This window comes from Microtus ochrogaster, unplaced genomic scaffold (genome assembly GCF_000317375.1).
Source record: "Microtus ochrogaster isolate Prairie Vole_2 unplaced genomic scaffold, MicOch1.0 UNK3, whole genome shotgun sequence".
In the NCBI taxonomy this organism is placed as follows: Eukaryota; Metazoa; Chordata; class Mammalia; order Rodentia; family Cricetidae; genus Microtus; species Microtus ochrogaster.
The window spans coordinates 11,202,055-11,224,949 of record NW_004949101.1 but is presented as its reverse complement, the minus strand read 5'-3'; the positions used below and the strand labels follow the sequence as shown (position 1 = coordinate 11,224,949).

The window sequence follows — 22,895 nt, the reverse complement described above, 5'->3', positions numbered from 1 at the left end:
AATAGTAAGTCTAGGAATGAAGTCACATACCTGTAACCCTAGCACTTGGAAGGCTGAGACAGGAAGACCTGGAGTTCCAGAGCAGCCTTGGCTACATGGTAAGCCTTGACTCACAATTAAATAGAAAGCCAAAGAAAAGTTTATGCTCTTAGAAAATTAGGCAGTCTTTGATTAACTTTGAACAAGTCAAAGGTATAAATACTCCAGTAAGGTGAAAATAAATGCTCCTCTGTTTTGTATATCTAAATTTTACATAATGCTTTTAACATTAATCTAAGTAAGCAAACAGACTCTTTCAAGTCAGATCCTAATTGTGCCGCTTACTACCTTTATGATCCAGAACTATATATTTAAGCCCTCTTAGTCTTGATTCCCTACATATAAAATGAGGATAATAAAGACAATAGTATAATTCCCATTTAAACTAAAAAGATCAATGAGAAATAATGGCCCGACATTCTCCAGTATTTTCTACTCAGAGTCTTTAAGTCACATAGAAGGATCTCTCTCCCCCTAAGCGTAAGGACAACCCAGAGATTAGTTTAAGTTAGGAAAAGAGAAAGACCTGGGAGTTTGCTTGCTGGCATTTGCTCAATCAGAAGTCTAAAGGGGGCTTTTGACCAGTGTGATGACCCTGACCCTCAACCCTCCAGCTTTTCACAAACCGGGCTGTCTTCACAGACACACAGGAGGAGGAAAGCTCTTCAGAGTCAGAGGGCGAAAAGGTCTGTAACCTGCTCACCTTGCCACACTTTTAGTTCATATTACACCTCACACACTTATTCTTCACAAGAGCAAAGGCTATGATCAAAACAAAGACTGGATGGGCAAAGTGAGTGTGTCAGAGTAAGGTCTTCCTGGCTCTTGGAATCACAGTGTAGGGACATACCCACATCTTCTCCTGGGCACTCCACCTGCTCAGAACTATAATCTATGATTCTCTGAGGACAATGTGTTATCACATACAAGGATCCAAAGAGTGTTTTCTTTTTTATTATTATTAAAGTTTTTCACTTATTTCCAAATAGTGTTTTCTAAGCCCTGGGTGCTCATTCCTCTTCTTAACAGGACCTTTGAAAGTTAACCATGTGATTTCTATGTGATGGAGACACTTCTGGGTGCCAGGAACCATTCCAGAAGTGTCTGGGGACACTAATGCAAGCTATCTAACAGCTGTATATGCAGAATAATGACATTTAAAAACAGTCTGCTCTACATATTATGTGTACTCTGGGCCTAGGGAAAAGTTCTTGGTACCTGCAGAGAAGTTAATCTGGCAGTTTCAGGGTGAGCTGGCCAGGCCTTCCATCCTGCTGCCTGGCAAGGATCCCTGAACAGGATGTGCCATCATGTTCCCACAGAGCCCACAGATGGCTTGAACCTGTTTTGGAGATGTCTCCTCCCTACAGCCTAAACTGTAAGAGTCCCTGGAGAGTTCCTATTCCAAGTACTGTTGGTCCCTCATGAGATACCCTTGGATCCCCTGCCAACTTCCTTCATAAATTCTGTGTGTTTTGCTGCTGGAGATAACTAAGACTTTCTCTACACAGGGGCTGCTTGGTCCAGAGGACAGAAATGCCTGGGTGCTCATGCCTAAATGGCTTTAGCTAATGACTGACACGGAGATAGAGAAGGTTGTTGATGGAGGTTCTGCTGAAAAAATTACCCAGAAACTATAATTTTTAAAACACTGCTTGGCCAATAGCTTAGGCGTATTGCTAGTTAGCTTTTATATATTAAATTAACCCATTTCCTGGGTTTTTGATCCTACTGCACGTACTGGCTTTGTGGGAGCCTAAGCAGTTTGGATGCTCACCTTACTAGACCTGGATGGAGGTGGGTGGTCCTTGGACTTCCCACAGGGCAGGGAACCCTGATTGCTCTTCGGGCTGACGAGGGAGGGGGACTTGATCGGGAGAGGGGGAGGGAAATGGGAGGCGGTGGCGGGGAGGAGGCAGAAATCTTTAATAAATACATAAATAAATAAAAAATAAAAAAATAAATTAACCCATTTCCATTCATCTGTGCATCACCATGAGGTTGTGGCCTACCCACAAAGTTTTGAGGGGTTCTTATGGAGGTATCTGGTTCCTGTAATGACTACATGGCTTCTCTCTGACTCCACCTTCTTTCTACCAGCATTCAGTTTAGTTTTCCTGCCTAGCTCTACTTTGCCCTATCACAGGCCAAAGTCGCTTCTTTATTCATAAACCAATAAAAGCAACAGAAGCTCAGTTTCCTGGTCTTCTGATCAACATCCTCTAAGTTGTGAGTAAGGCCTCACAACTCCTTGCCAAGTTAAGACCAGTGCAGGAAATCTACTTTGCTCATCCTCTTCCTTTCTCTTAACTTCCTTCCTCACTTGATTTCCTGGTCTGCCCTGAGAGAACCCTTTCAGTAAGTCATTTGACCACAGGCTCTTGGCTGAAGGTTGGCTAAAGGATGGGAGAGGCCTACGATCTCGCAAACTCCCAGAAGAGAAGTGTCTCTCTTCAGACAGCTTGCTGAGTCCTGAAGAAGGAGGGGGGGGAGTCATAATTTAAAATTCTAGACATATGGGCTTTGTCTTAATCAATTTGCCCACTCCAAGTCATTTATTCATGAACACTTTGGAGACTAAAAGACAAAACAGCATTGGGTCATACAGTCCATTAAAAATTCAGAATTCTCCAAGAAAACATCCGTTACCATAACAAGGCAGAATGCTAGAGTAAGACCTGCCTCCCCTCAGGTCTGGGAGGTGCTCTGTAATGTGCTGGGAAGTGCCACAGCTTGAAGAACTTCTCCAACATGGATGTAGCTTTTGCTGTGCCTCAGAGACCTCAGGGGAAGGTGCCTAGCTTCCACCTCCTATTCAGCTAGCACAAGAGGGCTAAAGCTTTATATCAGACTTATGACCTTCTAAACAAAAGCATCTGCCACCCAATGCCCCTAAAACTGAAGGGATCCTTCCCTGAAGGCATGAAGGCAGCTCAGGGACTAGCTTTAGGAAAACCTAAAAGGTTGCCTATTGGTGTTTGACAAATCTCAAGTCCAAGGGGGCTCTCAGTGAGTTAATGGCCATAATCCACAACCAGTCAGTTTTCTAAAAACCTTATTGGTTTCACATGGGTAGGAAAAAAAGCACTTGGAAGTTAGATTGACTTATCAAGTAATATTTGTTTACCTAGTCACATCCTCAACTCTCTCATTCTCCATTATGCCTATCCTTCAAAGGAACAGGGCTGTGGGGTAGGACTTCCCTGAAGTCCGTACATGAGGCTTGGTCTCTGACCATAGGAGAAGCACAGTGAAGGGGGTCTCAGACTCAAAGCAAAACTAAGAGTGATAATGTTAAGGAGAAATACCTTATTTTATTATATTATTATTATTAGTTTCTCATGACAGCATTTCGCTGTGAAGCCCCGGCTGTCCTGGAACTTGATCTGTAGACCACATTGGATCCACTTCCCCTTGTGTCTGCCTCCCAGGTGCTGTGATTAAAGGTGTGTACGCCACCACACGCAACTTACTTATTTTAAGCAATGATTTAGTAAATCTACCTTTCCTGGATTGCGTGATTCATATGGGTTAGAAGGGAAAGGCTTGAGTCCTGTACTCATTGAAATTGTTTTGTTTTCTTGAATAAAATTAAAAAAGGTTCACCTCCTTTTCCATATACTATGGCCTTGACAATTTTGCATTTGTGTGTGGCGTGGTGTGTGTGTGTGTGTGTGTGCGCGCGCGCGCGCGCGTGTGTGTGTGTGTGTGTGTGTGTGTGTGTGTGTGTGTGTGTGCTTGTGTGTGTGTTCAAAGCTTGGAATAGGACGGATGAGATGACTCAATTAGCAAAGATTCTGTTGACCTGAATTCAGCCCTGGAATCCACATGGTAAAAGAAAAACTGACTCCTACAAGTTGTTCCCACACATAGATACAGACATACCAAAAAGATTTTTTTTAAAAAAAAATTTCAAGCACAGAATGAGATTATACGTTTTTTTAAAAGGTGATAAGAATTAAATATATACCTAACAACAATACATAAAAATAGATAGGTCCAACTAAATCGAGAATTAGTGATAATAGCTTTGGCATTTCCTTTCCACAGAAGCAAATGCTGGGATGTAAACAATGTTATGGAGGCAGTACTTAAAGTGAAGCAGATGGATTGAGGCAGGCTGTAAAACCACAAGCTGCTTGTGGGCAGATTAAAGGCGTCTCAGGGAGGATGAGCTTTGGGTTGTTTTCAACACTCAAGAGCTCTATAAATGAGTCTGAGTTAAAACTAGAGAGAGGTGTTTCTAAGAAGCAGCAGTTGTTAACATCTAGATAGGAACATAACGATATTTTTAATTTAAGCTTCACCGGCAGATCTTGGTCTATTCAAAGCGCAAAGTCCAGTTTTTTAACTAATGTGTTCTTTTTTAAACTCCTAGCTTTTGATATTCATAAGAAGAAAAGGTCTTATTGACAAGGAACTATTGAGAAAAATAGCAAGTCAGACTCTAGGCTTTTTACATTTATACAAAAGGATACGTTTACCAGGGTTAAAAAAAAAAAGTACCACTGGGACGGGGGAATGACAAAAAATAAGCTTTAAATTCTTCTTCTGATATGAAATATTTTAAAAATCAAATGTAAAGAAATCACAAGTTTAAAACAGAGCATGCATAAGCCTCTGTGAAAAGCAATGTCAGCAAAGCTTCAGAGGTCCTTAAACACTCATCTTCCTTGGCCTGTGATCCCCTCCAATGGGCAAGGGAATTATAGAAGATGTGCTGAAGTTCCCGTGGGCATATATTGTGGCAGTCTAGTTTATCATTAAAGGAAGAAAAGGAGCAGGGGTGACAGACAGACACACAGACAGACAGACAGGTGAACAAAACACTAAACACCCAGTAATAGAAGATTAACCAAATAAATCATAAATTTATATGATGGGACACAGGTCAGGTTTAAAGTGGCATTTAATTAATATTTAATGCTAAATTTCATAATAGGATTAGTAATTAAAGAAAAACTTGGTAATATGTATTTGGTCCTAATTTTAAAGAAGGTAATGCCCCACCACACGCCACACACACACACACACACATACACACACACACACACACACACACTGAGAGAGAGAGAGAGAGAGAGAGAGAGAGAGAGAGACAGAGAGAGAGACAGAGAGAGAGACAGAGAGAGATATATTTCATTTTCCTGGTGATCTTTCATGTAAATTGCTCCCTGGGATCTTTTCCCAGGGGTTCTTGAATTGTCCCGGGGTGGGTGTGGCCTGGCAGTGGACTTTATTAAAGCTCCTCAGGAGGTTTTTATGTGTCTTCTTGAGTTTGAGAACCTTAAATATAACATTAAAAGAAATACTGTTCTTACTCAGTTTCCTCAGAGACACCAAGGATAGCCATTAAGTTTTCGAAACAAGCATGTTACTTGACAGCCACTGTCAGGTATAACCACATGGTACGCAAGGTAAAACTGTCTGGCTTGCATCTTTAAGAAAAAATGCAAAAAACCTTAGAACTAAAGCCAAATAACAGAAGCATGTATGTCTATCTTTCTACTTGTCAGACTGATGCAATATTGAATGGACTCACGGATTACCTAATTCCCTTTCTTTAACTCACGATACAGTAAAAGAATAAATTTTAATCACTGCCATGCTCCATGAGACCCTAGTTTGTTGATGTGAAGTTAGTGTGTGATGCATGTGTTCGCGGCTTCTCTATAGTGATCCACAGAGTGACGAGCTGTCACCTCGCTGCCCTACCGAGTCTGTGACTGTACTCTTATCCCAGCATTACACACAGGTCATCTTTAGAGCGGTTATGCCATCTTGTTGGTTTTCGTCACTCGAGAGCTGGATTAATCTCTGACACAACCTTTCTTTACTTTCCTGAGAATCGTGTGTTCAACTTCTGAACCTAATGCTTTTGAAACTATCCAAGGTCAAATGTGGATTTGGAGATAGAAAAAAAAAAAAAAAAAAAAAAAACCTCATCCTGACAGGAGATTCTGGCAAAAATCATCTCAAATTGAAAGCTTCCGTCTTTAAAGAAAATGCTCCGTGTGACTTACAGAAATGTTCCAGCCTTTGCCCACAAGGTCTAATCTAAAGTGCTTTTCAAACCCTCTCCACGTTAAGGACAAAGAGTGACAAACTGTGTAACCGGAGAAGTCAAATTTGCACACTGAAGCAGTTGCAATCACACCAGTGACTTATCTCAAGCGAACGGAGATTGGGGTAAATCTAATTTGATAAATTGGCCTTCTGTCCCCCATCGACTCACACAATCACTTCAGGGGCACTTTATCATCATTTGGAGCCCTTCTGCTGTTAGCAGAGTCTCCAGACTCTTTGGCTGGGACTCCTTTTATGTTTCCACTCTTTGTGTCAAACATTTAATGGTTTGAAGAAAGAAAAAAAAAAACTAGAATATAAGCTAGTTGTTTTTTTACAGCAATTCCGCGGTGGATTCCCCTGGTTGCCAATAACTTTGCAGTGAGCCAATTCCCTTAACCGTGACAAGAGGGTGGTGGGCAGGGGCTCTGTACGGAGGGAGGCTGTGTGCAAAAATCTTCACTTCGGGGAGAGACATAGAGGAGACATTATTGCAAAGCCAAAAATGTGGGGGACATTTTCACCGAAAGTAAAAGATATAAATTTCCTTTATTGACTGAAAGAATTTCTCTGAAAAATATCAATTAGGGGTGCCACTTTTGTTTCTGTCCCTGGCCCCAAATTTGTCAGCCCTGAAAAGAATGAGTAAGCAGAAAGAATTCAATCCCTCAAGCTCTAATCTCCATGTAGTTGTGTGGAAGAACTTGCTATCAAAGAACTGAATTTGTTCTAGCAAATGGGAGTAACATAAGAGCCCACACTTATGAAGGAATGTGGGATTATGGGATCACCATCAAGGGTGATGCTTTGACTTTCTTCATGGAGCCGAATACCCAGGTTAGAAGGGAATGTGATACAATATCATATACCATCCCATAAATAAATCATGTCCACTAAAATCAGCCAGTCTTTCTTTGAGTACTTCCAGCAATAAGGGTCTCACTTCTCCAACACACTGCTTCTTCTGAATGCTGGTGATTTTTCTCCTTGGGCACTATTGCAAATTTTTATTCTACCATTTGGGTAATATTCCATTAATTATCACAGTTCAAGTAGCTAAAGCAGGCAAAGGCTATGGTCTCCTCCTTCATGACTTTGAATCTATAAATGATTTTATAGAGAAGAATATTCTGTGTGGACTCTCGCTTTTATTCAAATATTTATTAAATAGCAGATCCAATCCTAATCTAAAACCCAATGAAACCCCACCATGTTAATTGGATTTCTGTTACTGTAACAAACACCAGAAACAAACAACTTACAAAAAGAGAAGGTTGATTTTGACTTACTGTTTTTGAAAGTTCCATTGCAAGATGTCTCAATCCCTTCACTTCTGGGCCAGTAGTAGACAGGACATCATGGCAAGATGAGTATAGCAATAGGAAAGGCACTGAACACATCAGTCATTGTTTTCTGCCACATTCTGAAGATAACATCAGCGAGAGCAGACAGGTCCTTTCCTTCTGAGATTCCTCATATTTGCATTAAACAATGCCTTGAAGTTGGGCTCTAGACTGAGCATTAAAACAATCATGCTTTGGATGACCTGTAACTTCAACCAAATTCTTCCACCTCTCTGAACTTCCTTTCTTCCTATGGGTAGTGACCAGCTTATACCATTCCAATGCTGGCCATTCTGTGACATTCTGCACGTGGAATCTTCAAATCCAAGGAAGTCCAACCCAGATTTACCATATTTCTTAACATGGCTAGAATGAAAATTTTCTTTTTTTCCATTTTTTTTCCTGATGGGATGATTTATTGATACCGTTAAGTGCCTGGAATATGTAATAAAATACGGTTCATAAATAAAGGGATGTTGTCTCTAGATTGAGTTCAGTGGAAGCACTCTCCTCAACAAAGATTGATATGCCAGTGATATATTAAGGAAGTATTCTAGTAGTACACTTGGAGAAAGGAACAGGTAGCCAAACAAAGGAGTCATTGATACAAGCTGCAGTTCCAGCCCTGGTGCAGGCTGCAGGATTCTCTGGAATTCATGTTTTAAGGCTGGGCTTTTGTGTTATATATCCTGCCCCAGTTACTGACCTGGAAGTCCTCAGTGAATGAGATGATACAATGCTGGGTAGTCTTGATAAAAAAGGGTCACAGGTGTAGCCACGGGAGGGTGATGGCAGAGGCAGCCACAGTGATCCAGTAGGGGAGCTGAACCCTGCACCAGACAACTCCCATAGCTGAAGCCAAAATCTGTGAGGCCGAATACATGGAACTTCATGTGGCAACAGAAATGATCTAGTTTGAAAGACCATGGGGATCCTTTCTCTTTAATCTTGGATGCAGTTCATTCATGACTCTTGAGTGGAATCCTTTTATTTAAGACTTAGCAAGGCTTGTGGATTTATTTATTTATTTTGTAGCAACATTCTACAAAATGTTGGTTTCCAAGAACTTACCTAATATTTAAAAAAGGAGCATTTTCAATGGCTTTTCACAGGCACGGCGGAAGACAGATACTTGGACCAAAATGTGTCTTGCTAGAGCCTTCAGAGTCATCCCTAAGAGGCAGTGATGTGTCTCCAGCTGCATGCTGGATGTGGCTGTCCTCATGCTGGCCTCATGGCAGAAGTAGCTCAGTGAATGAACTGTGGTTTGTTTAAGCTATGATCAGGATAAGTGAGACCGGGTTCAGCTCTGTCTGCCCCTTTCTCCTAGTCAAATTAGTCTGCCATGCTTTGGCTCGCAAGTAAACAATTCGGAGCCACTGCAGAATACAAACTATTGCACTAAATACTCACTTAGCCACATTTGCAAAACAGACAAAGAAACATTGGCATTTTTGAAAAAGAGACATTTAGTCCTACTCAGTACTAGTTGTGGCTGACTGCCCTGTTGCAATTAAGGAATTCCAATGCTGATTGCATTTAAATGTAAGGCCACCCATACCCAGCATGCTTACAGAACAAACCCAAACCAAAGTTACCTGTCAGCTATGCCCAAGACAGGGCTCATGAGAGATGCAGTCTTCCCTTCTCAGAAGAAAGGAGAACAGAACTGTGTTTAGATGGGGTATACAGATGGAATCCAAATCCATGTATGTGATGGCATGTAGTAGGGTAGTCTGGCAAATAAAGAAGCCAGGCTTGAATAGGAAGTAGGTCTCTGCGAATGTTCAGTGCCTGGGAGATTCTGAGGAAGCGGGGGGGGGGGGGGAGGTCATTTTATGAGCTGGTTAAAGTATCTGTCACTTGAGATGGTTCTTCAGCCAGGCTCTTCTGTACTTGTGTGTTCATGGTAACAAAGCATGAATATACATCATCATATTGAAAAAAAATGTTGAAAAATAAAGATGCCAGCACCTCAGATAACATGTAACAACATGCTGGAGAACAGCATGTTTCCTAGATCATTTTATCTCAGGGCTACCAGAATGTCCCATTGGATGCTTGCAGTTACCTTCAGCTACACGCAGATGCTACTACCATTAGCAGGTGATGGTGATGGGGGAGGGAAATAAGAAGAACTTATTGTTGTTGGAAGTGCAGATTCTAGCCCCACTTACACAGATTAATTTCTCTAATTGGTATAACTGGAAATATGCAATTTAACAAGTTACTAAAAAAGGTTTTGAGGCCAGGAACTCTCAGACCGTGCTACTAAGGGTCCTGCCGTGAGCAGTTGTGACCTATCCTTTAGCCAGCTCCTACACGTAAAATAGATGCATAGGGGTTAATAATTTATTCACGAGTTATGTATCCATCATATCTGAGATACAGCCTTTTGACTTAACTAAGAAATGAACTGATACCAGCAGGACCCACCAGAAAAAAGAAATTAGAATTTTATTCACAAGAATGTTCAAAATCGATTTACAGAGACACAAATCTGGACACACATTAAAAATTTAAAATCTTAGTTACAGCAGATTTAAGAAATGCCTATTTTATTTTATATTTATGTATTTATTTTTATTTTTGAGACAAGGTCTTACTATGTAGCCTCGGATGACCTAAAACTTATTATGTAGACCAGGCTGACCTGGAATTCACAAAGATTCACCTGCCTCTGATTCCTAAGTTTTCGGGATTAAAAGTGTGCACCCACATACCCAAGAGAAATGGCCATTAAACATGAAATTGGGTGAGCACGACCTTACATTTAAAGGTAACCATGTACCCAGAGAGTTGCCATATACTATTTGTCAAAAGTACTCTTTGCTCTGATTTTTGCTTTAGAGTTAAAACATAAGCTTTATGTAATCATTTTCACATGACTAAAAAGATAATCACCAGACCACCCCTAGCCTCCGGCATCAGAATGCGCTGCCTTTGCCCTCTATCTTTTGTGGAGATGGACAGTGCCAGGCGTATTTCTTATTAACTATCTTGTTTTAGCTTTCCCAAGAAAAGCTTTTCTTGTGGAAACTAGGTAGTTTGGCCCCTCTCCGAACTCTAAGAACCCTTTCCCAAAGACTTTTAAGTCCACTTGAAGCAAATGATGCTAGAACTCTGGAGGCTATAAAAACTGGGCAACTCAAAAGAAGGATGGCCTGGTTTAGTCATTACATACTGCCCAATATGCCAGTGAAACTAAAAATAAGATGCTGTTCAGGCTTTAGTCTAAAGGAAAAATATCCATACAACTTGCTCTGAGAATAAACATGCTTTGAGAGTATTTATATTGAAACTGATCCATACTCCTGACCTACATCTGATGTGAGGGCCAGTCTTTCCTTCTAAGCCACAGTATGCTGTTCATATGTACATCACCATAAGGTTTGTGTAAGATTTAAATAGGCCGCAAGTACAGAGAACCCTCTGAGAGTGCTAGTCAGCATGATTAAAGTTCCTTTGTTCTTCCTCCTGCTTTCTCGTCATAAATGCACTGATTTTAGAAACAAGCCATCCTTACAAACAAGAGATCCTTCATTCAAGTAGCTAGCAGAGGCAGACATCAAATACATGTAGCTCTCTGTGATATTCAAATAGTAGGCCTTGATTTTTATAAATGTGTCAGTTTGTTTTATTAATGAAGAGGATACATAGAGAGAAAGAAACCACTTGCTGGCTCCTTACCCTGTCCTCAAGATGTTCTTTTCCCATGGCCTGATGTTCATAGCATGATAGCCACACCTCTGTCCACCACACAGATCAAGCCACAGACCCCAATATTCACACTCAGCTCTTCCTCCCTGACCTAGCGTCTCTGAGAATAGACCCAGAGGTGGAGAGCAGTTTTATGTTATTGCACTTAACTAAGTTTTTCAACAGATAAGGAAGCTCTCCCCAGTTCATCTGCCTCTTGTGTTAGTGTACAGCCACTATGAGAAAGTTTCTGACACTATCAATTTAGAGAGAAGATTTTTTTGATCTTTAGTTTTGGGGATTTCTGCCCACAATTAATTGGTCCTGTTGGTTGGTTGGGGATATGGTAAAGCCTTATGTTGAGAGCACACAGCAGAAGAAGCTTTTTACCTCATAGAAGCTAGGAATCAAAAGGGGGAGGAGGTAAAGGAGAGAGAGAGAGAGAGAGAGAGAGAGAGAGAGAGAGAGAGAGAGAGAGAGAGACTCAGTATTCTCTTTAAGTGCACATTCCCAATGATCTAACTTTCTTCCTATAGGTCCTACCTTTTAAATGGCCCACCAAATCCCACTTGTGCCAAGCTGAAGGCCAAACCCCTAACTCAAGAGTTTTAAGGAGCATTCAGGATGCTCATCTGTAGGAAATACGCAATGCACTGGAGACTTTAAAAGCTGAGAATGAACGCTTAAGGATTTCTGGGTTTGGTTGTATGTTTATTTGCTTGGATCTACAAATTAATTTTTTTGCAGACCCAGCTAGAAAGTATGTTCAGCTTTGTGGACTCTTATGGCATTGAAGAAGCCACTAATGGTGAATCCAGGAATAGACAAAAATATGCTCAAATAAAACTTTATTTACAGACCCTGAGATTTGATAATAATAATTTTCATTTTATAATTATTTATCTCAAACCTTTCAACCATGTAAGAATAGGGGTGGGGATTAGCCTAAGTCCAGTGCAAAAACAAATAGCAAGCTGGCTTTGGTCCAGAGGACTGCGAAGGAATGAGAATTCCTGGAAAGAAGTGGTCTGCACAGGCTGATTAACTGATTAGACTATAAGGAATATGGAGATGTTGGAATGATGTATGTCCAGAGCCTAATTAGATTTCTCTCAACTCTCTATATTCCTCTAAAGACTTGTTTCTTATACACCTCCCTATCAGATATAACATCCTAATAAATAGTTAAAAAAAATAAACCTTTGGAATGTATTAGTTTAAGGAAACTCTATTCTCCACCAATCAGAACTAAGAATGGTATCAAATAACATCTGAGGCCTATACTTGAGATTCCTCTACCGGATGTAACCACATCTCTGATGTTTCCTCCAATAGAACTTAGCAATGCCTTGATATATAATTTTTGTTTTGTTCCGTGACCAGTAAAGACTTTCTGAAACTACTTCCACATCTGAAATATGGATCTCACAGTAACTGAAGCCTGTGTCCTTGAGCCAATTGTCTCTTACTCTCTTTGGGGCAAGAGCTGTGTTGCTACAGAACCCTTGACTGATTTATTCGGGTTAGTGTCCCATTTGTGTTACTACAAAGCCATTTCCTGACTCTATCCAGTGACACTTACTGATGCTCTAGCAGGAAGTAGGCCAGATGAGGTCTGCAGAGCAGCAGTGTTCATACCTCCTGCGTGTTTGTAGAGACAAAAAATCAGGGACTGCATCTCAAACCCAGCAAACTGGAACCTCTGCAGTTTTAGTGACTCGACCATCTTTAAAGAGCTTTCTGTGATGCTGACTTCTGCAGGAGTTACAGAAGCATTATCTTAAACCTGAAGCTGAAAAGTGCCGAGACTTCCGCGATAATACAATCAATCCTTCATTCCAAAATCAGCTAATAGGAAGTGAACACCTAGTAAGGGCCAGATTTTGCATGGGTGATTAATGACTAGGGGGTATCTTACATCTGAGCTCCAGGGAAGAAGCCTTTTGAGAGGCAGTTTCTCTGTACCATCTTTTGCAATGTGAGATTTGTTCCTTTGGGCCACACCACCAGCTTAGGCAATGGTGCGGGAGTAACACTTGTTCTACACTACCTGGGTGATTTTTCATTTCACTATTAACATCCTCTCAGCTGCTAAAATGGCTGCTAGTTACCACGATGCCTGTCTCCTAGAATGCAATCATGCATGGGCTTGGAGTTTGTAGGGACAATTTATCAAATGGTCGCGACAAACGTCCCAGCAAGCGGCCTGTTGTCTGGCTGTTCTCATGGTTCTCATCAGGAGGGCTGTCATTGCTTTCTCTGCTTTAAAATACTGTGTGTCTGAGATCTGTCACTCAACCATCCATCCATCCAAGACACAGATAATCATGCATTTGAGAGTGAGACAAAGGTATGGGAACTCCTGGTGGGCGTGAGGGTGGGGAGGGCATGAAAGCGAGGAATACAAGAGCATCTACCACATGGCTTCTCTGCCAGTCTGCCACCTGCCCATCAACCAGGCCCTGGCAGGTTGCTGGCAGCCTGGAGCCAGGAGCATACAGCTGTTCTTCTCCTGCTGAGAATAGCAACTTTGAGAGATCACCAAGGAAACACTGTAGACAGGAAGAGTGAGTGAATGAGTGTGTGTATATGTTTGTGTGTGTGTGTGTGTGTGTGTGTTGAGAGAGAGAGAGAGAGAGAGAGAGAGAGAGAGAGAGAGAGAACAAAAACTTACCCTTGATTAAGCCCAGAAGAGTGGGAAATGGCAGTTTACTGTAGGGCTGAAAGCATGGGGACCCTGCTTTCTAATACACTGCCTAACTATGAGCAAAAGTCAGTAGCTCGTTGAAGGAGGAGATGACCCAAGAAAGAGCAAGCAGCACAACACAAAGACAACCCAGGTCAGCCGCGCCCTTGCTTGTTCCCTGGGGGCAATCCTGAGGGAGTTGCTGCTTAGAAACCAGCACCTCCACACTCAGCTGGTTTCCTTGGTTTCTGCCTCCACCAGCACTTAGCTCATCCGCAGCACGCCTGATGCCAACGATCACTAAAGGAAGAAGAGGTAAAGGAGCCTGGATTATGACAAAGGGTTTGAGGATATTTTGCACAGACAGGCTGTCTAAATATTAAAACCTGGCATCCTTAGCAAACAAAGATGATCAGAATTTCCTATTATCAGCGTGCCTGTGATATAAAAGCTCAGAAATGAGCTCTAAGGAATAAAGCTCAGGAAGGGTGATGATCTTGCCCACAGTCACCCAACTTCTAGTTCACATTAACATCCTTCCTGTTTAAGGTCCCTCAATTAGAAGACTTTCTTCACGGGGCTAGTTAATGCAGGATGCTGATAATATGCACCGCTCCCGCACCCCAAAAGAATTCCATCTGAGCAGCTGGGAAAGTGGCTTGACAGTGGCATACAATCCAGTCACATAGCTCATGAGATGTGTGTTGGTAACCATGGAATCACAGGTGTGTCTGGTCAGCAGCCAGCTTTCTTCTCTTTGGGGATTCGGAGGACCCAAGTTCCTGTTACCCTGTGGCTCAACATCCTCTGTTGTCCTGTTTTGCTGGCAGGAGAATAGTGGGAGTCAATATCAACTTCTGAATGCCCGCTGTCTGCCAGGGACACACGCCATCTCCCTTTAAGGACCATCTCTAGCTACATGGTCATCTCCTGGCAAATACTAGAAATGTAATTTCTAGCCTAGCACCCATTCTTCAGAGACCATATTCTGCTCTGCAAGAGAAAAAACAAATTCTATTGCATGCTGGATCATCTCAAATACAAGACACAAGCCCTGGCCTAACATCAAAGACTTGTCTCAAACTCTGCTTCAGGGGCCTTTTGGGGGCATTACTCCCTTAGAGGAACTAAGTATTCTTCACAGGCATGATACCTGACTCCTATGCTCAGAATTCCTTCACTTTCTTCTTCCCAACTAGACTGTAGTTCTGTGGTGGTGAATTCATCATTCTTGTTCATCGATGTACCCCTGACACAATGATGCCAGGGATGTTTAGTAAGTATTTGAGAATGGAGAACGATCAGAAGTAAAGAGAGAAGTGTGTTCTGGAAGAACCAAGTTCCTCCTTTCTATATTTGTTTCATGTGAGTAGCCACAAAGTGGGCTGGTCACCTTTGAAGGTTCTGGACACATTCCACTTTGGAATAAGGGCTGTTCACCTGCGCACAACCTTGACAACCTCTAATGACAATGCTGGATGCCTCTAAATACAATGGGATGCTACACACAAGCAAATGGGAATGGTCTAGTAATTGTGCTATCATGTGGGTAAATTTCAAAAGAATTATACCCAGTGCAAAAGCCAGGCATTTCATTTATACGTACTCCTAAGAAATACCAACTATAATGACAAAAAGGAGGTCAACAGCTTCCTGGACACAGGAGGGTATAGAGAATAGCAGATAGAATAACAATAAAAAAAATTTGGAGGATAAATGCTCTGGTTCATTTTCTTTATCAGGGCAATGGGTTACTGAGTATATTGCATGTGACAAAACTTCTCAAACTATCTAATTTAAATATGTGGAGTTGATAGTTTATGAAGTGTATCTCAGTAAAACTGTCAAAATATAACTGAATATATGTGGCCTTAAAAATTAGACCAACATTGGCCTGTATTATCCACTCCATCATTCCCATGTCTTGTATAGTTTGTGAAAGACCCCGTCCAGCTTGCTAAGCAGCTTAGCACCAGATGAAAGACCCCCCTGCCCAGCTTGTTAAACAACTTAGCACCGGTAACACCATTTTGCAAGGCTTGTACTGAATATTCAGGGTTTTAACAAAGGGCAGTTTAAAAGCTGCCAAAACGAGATAGAGACACCTGTGGCTGGGCCAGGGGAGAAACGGTAAATACCAAGAGAGAAACTCCCTGTCTGCCCTAGACAAGAGCCAAGGCAGCCCATATCTGAATTCTCGGGAACCAGGGACCTTGTCCCGACTTGAACTCAGCCATATTCAAACTGACCAATGAATACCCTGTAACTATGCATCTCGCTTCTGTAACCGTGCTTCTGCTCCCTTTACCCTATGAGAACCCGCTACCCCAGCCTGAGGGCGCACAAGTCCTCCAAGGGACCTTGTTGCCCCAGGTACCTGTGTATCTGAATAAACCTCTTGCTGTTTGCATCCGCACAAATGGTCTCGCTGCTCCTTGGGAAGGGTCTCCCCAGACAGAAAGACACTATCTGAGGGTCTTTCAGTTTGCACCTTTAAGAATAATTTAGATGAAGTCATATATGTTCCTGTAAACCTGTAATATTGGAACACTTGGAGTCTGAAGTAGAGAAATAGTGATCCCAAGGCCAGCCTGGGCTACAATGCAAGACTATCACAAACATATGTAAACAAGTGTCTGTTTCCATGATAGAGTTGATAAAAGATTCATTCATGGCACTTATGGGAGAAATAACACAATTCTATTGATTCTTGCTGAGTTTGGCTTCCAGTTCAGAAGGTATCTGAACCACGAGAACACTGTGGCTCTTAGACTTCCCAGTGTGCACGCATTCATATGAGCTCTCATAGTTTCCAATCTGCTTCTGCTCAGGTTCTGCAGCCAAACCCATTGCTGACTTGCTGGCCCAGGCGCCCAGCAACCCCCAACCACTACCATGGCCGAAGATGCAGATATGCGCAATGAGCTGGAAGAGATGCAGAGGAGGGCTGACCAGCTGGCTGATGAGGTAAGGGGGAGAGACCTAGGAAGTAAGCCAAAAACTGGAAGGTGGGTGGTTTGAATTCAGATTCTGAGAAAAGACTTCTAATGTCTCAATTTAAAAATAAAAAATAAAAAATAAACTTTCTTTTTCTCTAAGATGCCTGTAGGCTAGACAGCCCAAATACTCTGGACTCCTATGCACTTGAGAGGGCAGGATCCTCTAAAATCTTTATCTTTGGATGTCTTGCAGTACGCTGTAGGTAACTCAGCAATGAAGGTTAACAACACTTTAAGGGACTTTCCAGGAAGTTTGCTAAGCATGCTGGTTATTAAAATTGAAATACATAATTTGAAAATTAAGTGAAATATATAACATATATATTAAAATCAATGTGCTTAAAATTCATTGCTTCTAGTTAGTTTAGCACATTTTTCTGCTATCTGTGCCCTTGAGACATTTACATTTGCTGTTCGTAAGACACAGAAATCCCATAGAATACTGTTGGTGCACATTTCAGCTACAGGGTCAATGTACCACGCTACACTCGGAAATAACATAGAAAGCAATAATTTAGAGCCAGTCATTGACAAATACTACCAATCACGGCTTGCTCTATTGTTTTGGTAATTATGTATAGTTAAGAAAATATTAATAATCTACATAAAACTTTTAAAGCATGCATGTCTGTAGCTATTACATTAAGAAGGTAATATACAAAGTTGGGGTGTAGGGATTTAAGGTTGGATCTGGGAGGAGCTGGGGGAAGGGTGGAGGAGGTGAAAATGACTAAAATACATCGTATGAAATTCTCAAATAATGAAAAGACTTTTTAGAATATAAAAAAATTTGAGGAAGTCCTCCATTAATTGGAAACTTTTCCAACAAAAACAACACCTTCTTTACTCATAAGTTTCATTCTAATGTGAAGTCTTTGCTGCTTCATTTTCTTCTTATTAGTGAACATACGTGAAGTTATACAGTTCCAGTGAGCGTATTGGGATTACACTAGCAATCTGATGAGCCATTGACAGACTGCACTAAAAACAGACAGGAGCCTTTTGTGAGAATCAACCTGCTACACAGAATTTATAACCATGCATGCTGTGTTGTATTATGTGTCACTTCTGTGCCCTTCGTGTTTCATATCAGTGCAATAAATGTGAAAATACATAAATGTATCCATATTTTTTCCAGAGAGTCAGCTGTTAAACATTTGGCAGCATGCTATTGCTAGTAGCCATTTTATTCAAAAAGGAGTCCACTTGAGTCCTTTGCAGCAAAAATCCATCTCCTTCAAGTTCCTGAAAAGACATGTCCAACATAAGTTTATTACTTAAAAGCATGGTTTTGAGAAATCACCTTGGTTGTTCGATTGGAGCTATGTTAAAGGAACTGAGAACAAAGTGGTGATGCTGTGCCTGAGGGACCAGCCGTCAAGCTCAGAGCTTTCTCCATTCTTTCTCTTATCTAAGAACGAAGCTAATTATAGCTGTCTCCAATGGGCTAGTCATTTCAAACTTGCTTGATTTTTTTTTCACCCTAAGGCGACAGCTTAATTTGTATTGATAACAACTTCCAGTTGTGTTTCTACGAGCTTTAAAGAACTTGTTACACTCATCTCTACTCATGAAATATTATGCCTGTGTTTAAAATTCACTCTTCCTAGTCCAGGGAGACAAAAGCAGTCCTTGGAGTATATGAGATGGTTTCCCATGCATTGGAGCATACAAAATTATTTTTTCAGATTTCTTTGTCTTTGATATCAAGATCAGCCTCAGATGGTTTTGGTTTAGTGAAGATAAGTTTTCCTATGATTGCTTCGGGAAATCTGATCACGTAGAAAGCCCAATAGGAAAGAGATTGAAGCTGGGAAGACATTTTGTGTTTCGGTTGCAAAGTTGAAGTCCCATGTGATAGGAACCTTTGAGTTTCTCACGTGAAGAAACTACTTCTGACTTTCCTGGTGCTCTATTACTTACTGCCTTAACAATGTTTATGTTTTTCTGTCTTAGTCCCTGGAAAGCACCCGTCGCATGCTGCAGCTGGTTGAAGAGGTAAGGCGTGGATTCTATTAATATAAACTAGGCCCCTGACGTGTTTATTCCTATCTCCTATAGCTTTTGCCTGAGACATGGCTCTCTTGCTTCCATTGCTAATGTGGCCTATCAGAAAGCCAGAAAATACTGGAAATGTTAACTAGTTATCAAGGTGACCTCACCATCCTCCAGCCCAGGTACCCTCTACAGTTCATAGTATAGAGAAACCTACCATTTCTAAGCTCCTGTTCCCAAAAATCACCAAAGAGGGGGTCCCAGTAAGCAGACAGAGTAGTGCTTAACCTATGAAGTAATTACTTACCTTAAATCTTCATTTGTAATGATTTTGTTGTAACAAATTACAACTAATCTAAAATTCTTTTCTAACTCCAACTATATTTATAACTTTGAAGAATATATATTTATGCAGACATGTCATCTTTTGAAATTATTGTATTTAGTTTCAGACACTAAAATTTATGAAAAAATAAGAAAAATCGTAAACAAAGAGAAAAATCTAGTCCAATTAAGTAAATATAAAAGTTCTTTTATATTACTGGCTCTGGATTGCACATCCATTTGTAAAGCATTTGTAATTCATGGTTTAATGAATCCCAAACTATTTTTAAATGGGTAAAATAGGGCAGATAGCAATAATGGAATCAAAAGAGCATTTGCAATAAAACCTACTCATTCCAATTTGATAGAACAGCAGTCAACCAGGATAAATGGATTAATTGAACTTGCCCGTTGGGAGAGATGGAGTAGAAAAAGAATGGCTTGAACTATATTTATCTTAACCTAATAAAACAAGCCTAATGGTCTTTATTCGGCAAGATGCTGCTTTAGCCACGGTTTGAATGTGACTGCTTATCAATGTATAAATTCATGTGTGATTATCTTTTCTAGAGATCTTGGGCTTTCTCTGGCAGAATGATTAAATGAGCCTATTCACCCACCCTATGCTACTATAAATTGCTTATGCAATGACATGAAAGGGAAGGAGAAAAAAAAAGATAAATTTTACAAAGGCTAAGAGAAAAGGCAGCTGCCTCTTACACCATGGAAGCAAATACTGTCTTCCTTTATTTCTGATGCCGAAGCTTCTAACCCAGGAGCAAAGTGTGGCTAAAGGTTAAAGACAACAGGAAGTGTTGGGAGAAGTAATGATGTGTTCTCTGAATAAAATAAAAAAGATCTGTTATTTCAAAAATGACAAACTGAGCTTGCAATGCAGCACACATTGGTCCCCAAAGAAAGGCAGCCCCGCAGGGCCTCAGCAGCATAGAAGAGCAGCCTGCTACTCCAAATGAAGGGAAAGGTCTGTTTTGCTTTGTTCTAGGAACACTGCTCATGTAAAAATGCTTAAATGCCAAGAAGGAGGCAGATAACCTAAATCCGGGAGTGCTGGCCATTTGGCATTAATGTGCCGTTTTCCAATTTGTTGCAAGCAAAACACGAAAGTGGCAAGAGCTTGGAACATTCTTACATGAATTGAGATTAACATGAAGGGAGCGCACTAGTTAACAGTTATAAATTGTTTTATTGTACTCTACAGTATTTTCACAGTATACTTCATGACCTACAACGAGAGCCCCAAACTTACTCATCACTTGCTTGTGTAAATACATGTACATATGGTGCACATTTCTCAAGCTGTCTCCAATTTGCTCAATTGTGCAATGCTGTAACATTGCCCAGACTTGGAAATTAGTAGAATAAGTGCATTGGAATTCACCCCATTAAACTGGCCCTTTGTCCTTCAGAGCCTTGCGAACCTGAACCCTTCACTAATGTATGTCTTCTAAAAATGAAAGTAGTATCAGCCTGTCTTGCAAAAATCTGAGTGCTCTAATTTATTCTAAGAATAAAAGCTCCATTGATTGAAGTAGGATTCTCAAATTGTATGTTTTTGTTTCTCCTAAATTGTTTCTCGATCAAGCATGAAGTTGAATCTTAGATCAAGGAATGAAAGAGATGGGTGCAATCTCTTCTATTTAATAAGTAAGAGGAGGCTGTTAGACATTCCATCCTTAGGAAATTGTGAGCAAAGCATTATTGGAGCAGACTGGCTTGCTCTTACTTTCTCCTGGGCCATTGTCTATTTATAGTGAAACATTCCTCATGTCTAGGGTATTGGCTATTCAGATGATGATCTGATTTTCAATCAAAAAGGGAATTCTCTTTAAAGAGAATCAGTATTAAATATTCATCAAGGGCAGAAATTATTTGGAAGATATGGGCTTTGAAATGCCGGGATCTTATTCACAACCCCAAAGTCTGTCAGTGCTACATAATTTGAATTGAACTGAATTTTTATTGAATTCAGTTTCAAAGACAGGAAAGGTTACTAGAATTGAGAAGTCTCCCAAAGGCAAATAGTCAACTTCCTATGAAAGCACAGCTTTATGCTATCTCTAATAAACGCCAGAGCATAAGAACAGAGGAGGCTGAGGACTAACTTTTAATAGAAGTCAACACCAACATCTCAGGGATGATCCAAAGTTACTCAGAGGTCAATGGAGAAGAAAAACTGAATATCATAGACAGGAACAAACGGTTAGAGACTCGATGGCACTTGGTTCACAGCCTGGAGTTGGGAACTTAAGTTGGGTGGATACATTTCAACAAATGTTTATACAATACCTAACGTTGGAGTTAAGACAGAAATGCAAATTGATTTACTGCAGGGAAACCAACATGTGAACAGCTGTCCAAATTCAAGATCATACGTGCCTTGGGAGCAAAAAAAAAAAAAAAAAAAAGAGAGAGAAGGATTAAATCTAGAAGAAGAATCATTAAGGTGTTCTCCAGGGGGAAATATTTGAGAAGAAAAAGTCAATTCTGCTGATACTAAATGCAGATGTGAAGTCTGCATATCAGTGTCATGGGCTATGAAGCCTGAGCTAGAATAGACCAGACTACTTTAGGCAGGCATTCATTTGAAAGCACTACAGAGCCTTCCTGAAATAGTTACTAAAACAGTAATATTTCATAAATGCCTCAGTGTCATATCTCTTTCTATACCAGCTTATCTTTCATAACGCTTTGGCAATAAAAAAGAGAGAGCCTTGTAAAAACCACAGTTGTAGATGTGAGACTTTCGGTTAAAAATGGTATCAAATCAAGTTGCCAGTTCTTTTTAATAAGCTGATGTGACGTCCTTCAGAGTTTAAGAAAATGCTTGGGTGTTCAGGCTTTAGGGAAGATGTCGTGGAGTTTGGGAAAACACCCCAAAAGGACAGCAACAAAATATTCTATAAACACTGGCTTGTTTCATTGACTAAATAAATTCATCAACATATTTTAAAAACAAAAATAGAAAAATAGATTTCACAAAAGAAAGAAATGAAAAGAGGCATTTCCAACTCCTTTTAGATGGTCTATTTCTCCAGCAAATTCAAACACAAATGAAAAATTGAGCTCAGGTAAAACTAGAGCCACTTCCTCTCACTCTCAATCTAGGCATTAAAGCTCACAACTCTTCCAGGAATTAGAAAGAGTGTTCTTTCCAATTCTGCCTCCTTCACAGTATTTTCCCCATCCCTTCCCCCTCTATCTTTTAGATCTCATAAGAACAACCCAGCTATTTTAATAAATCCATTAGTAAAATGATGGAACCAAATTTAAGTTCAAACCTTTATTAAGAACCTACCATGTGCGAGCTACTGAGCTTAGAGCCAGCAGTATCACCATCATAATCAAATATATGTTAGCTAATTTAGCTCTTATAGCCACATTTTACTAATACCTTGATTCCCCTCTTTAATTCAGAGGACTTTGAGACATTCCGTGGTTAAGTAAATTGCTTAAGACACATTGTAGGAAATGGTAGCTACGATATTCATGAGCATGAAACCCCATTGCAGAGTATGGGTTTCTAAATTTAGCACTTCAGCTTCATTCTGACTTAAGTTTCTTTTTCTTTAAGATTTCCACAACAAGCGAAATGATCTTAGGGTAGTAGTTCATCCTAAGCATGCTGAAATTCCCTTCAGATCAAATACGACATTGGAATGTATTCCTCCTTGAATCCCACTCAGGCACCCATGAGCTGAACTGGTTTTGAGATAGATATACTGT

General features: G+C 40.6%; 1 protein-coding gene across 2 annotated transcripts in view; it reads left to right on the top strand.

Annotated features, from left to right (window-relative positions):
• Positions 1-22,895, top strand: part of Snap25 (synaptosome associated protein 25) — a 76,526-nt gene that overhangs the window by 30,709 nt on the left and 22,922 nt on the right. For both annotated transcript variants that reach the window (XM_005365541.3, XM_005365542.3), the window contains exons 2-3: positions 16,665-16,800; positions 18,789-18,830. In XM_005365541.3, the coding sequence (XP_005365598.1) occupies positions 16,729-16,800; positions 18,789-18,830 (114 nt within the window). In that variant the 5' untranslated portion in view covers positions 16,665-16,728. The remainder of the gene's footprint in view (positions 1-16,664; positions 16,801-18,788; positions 18,831-22,895) is intronic.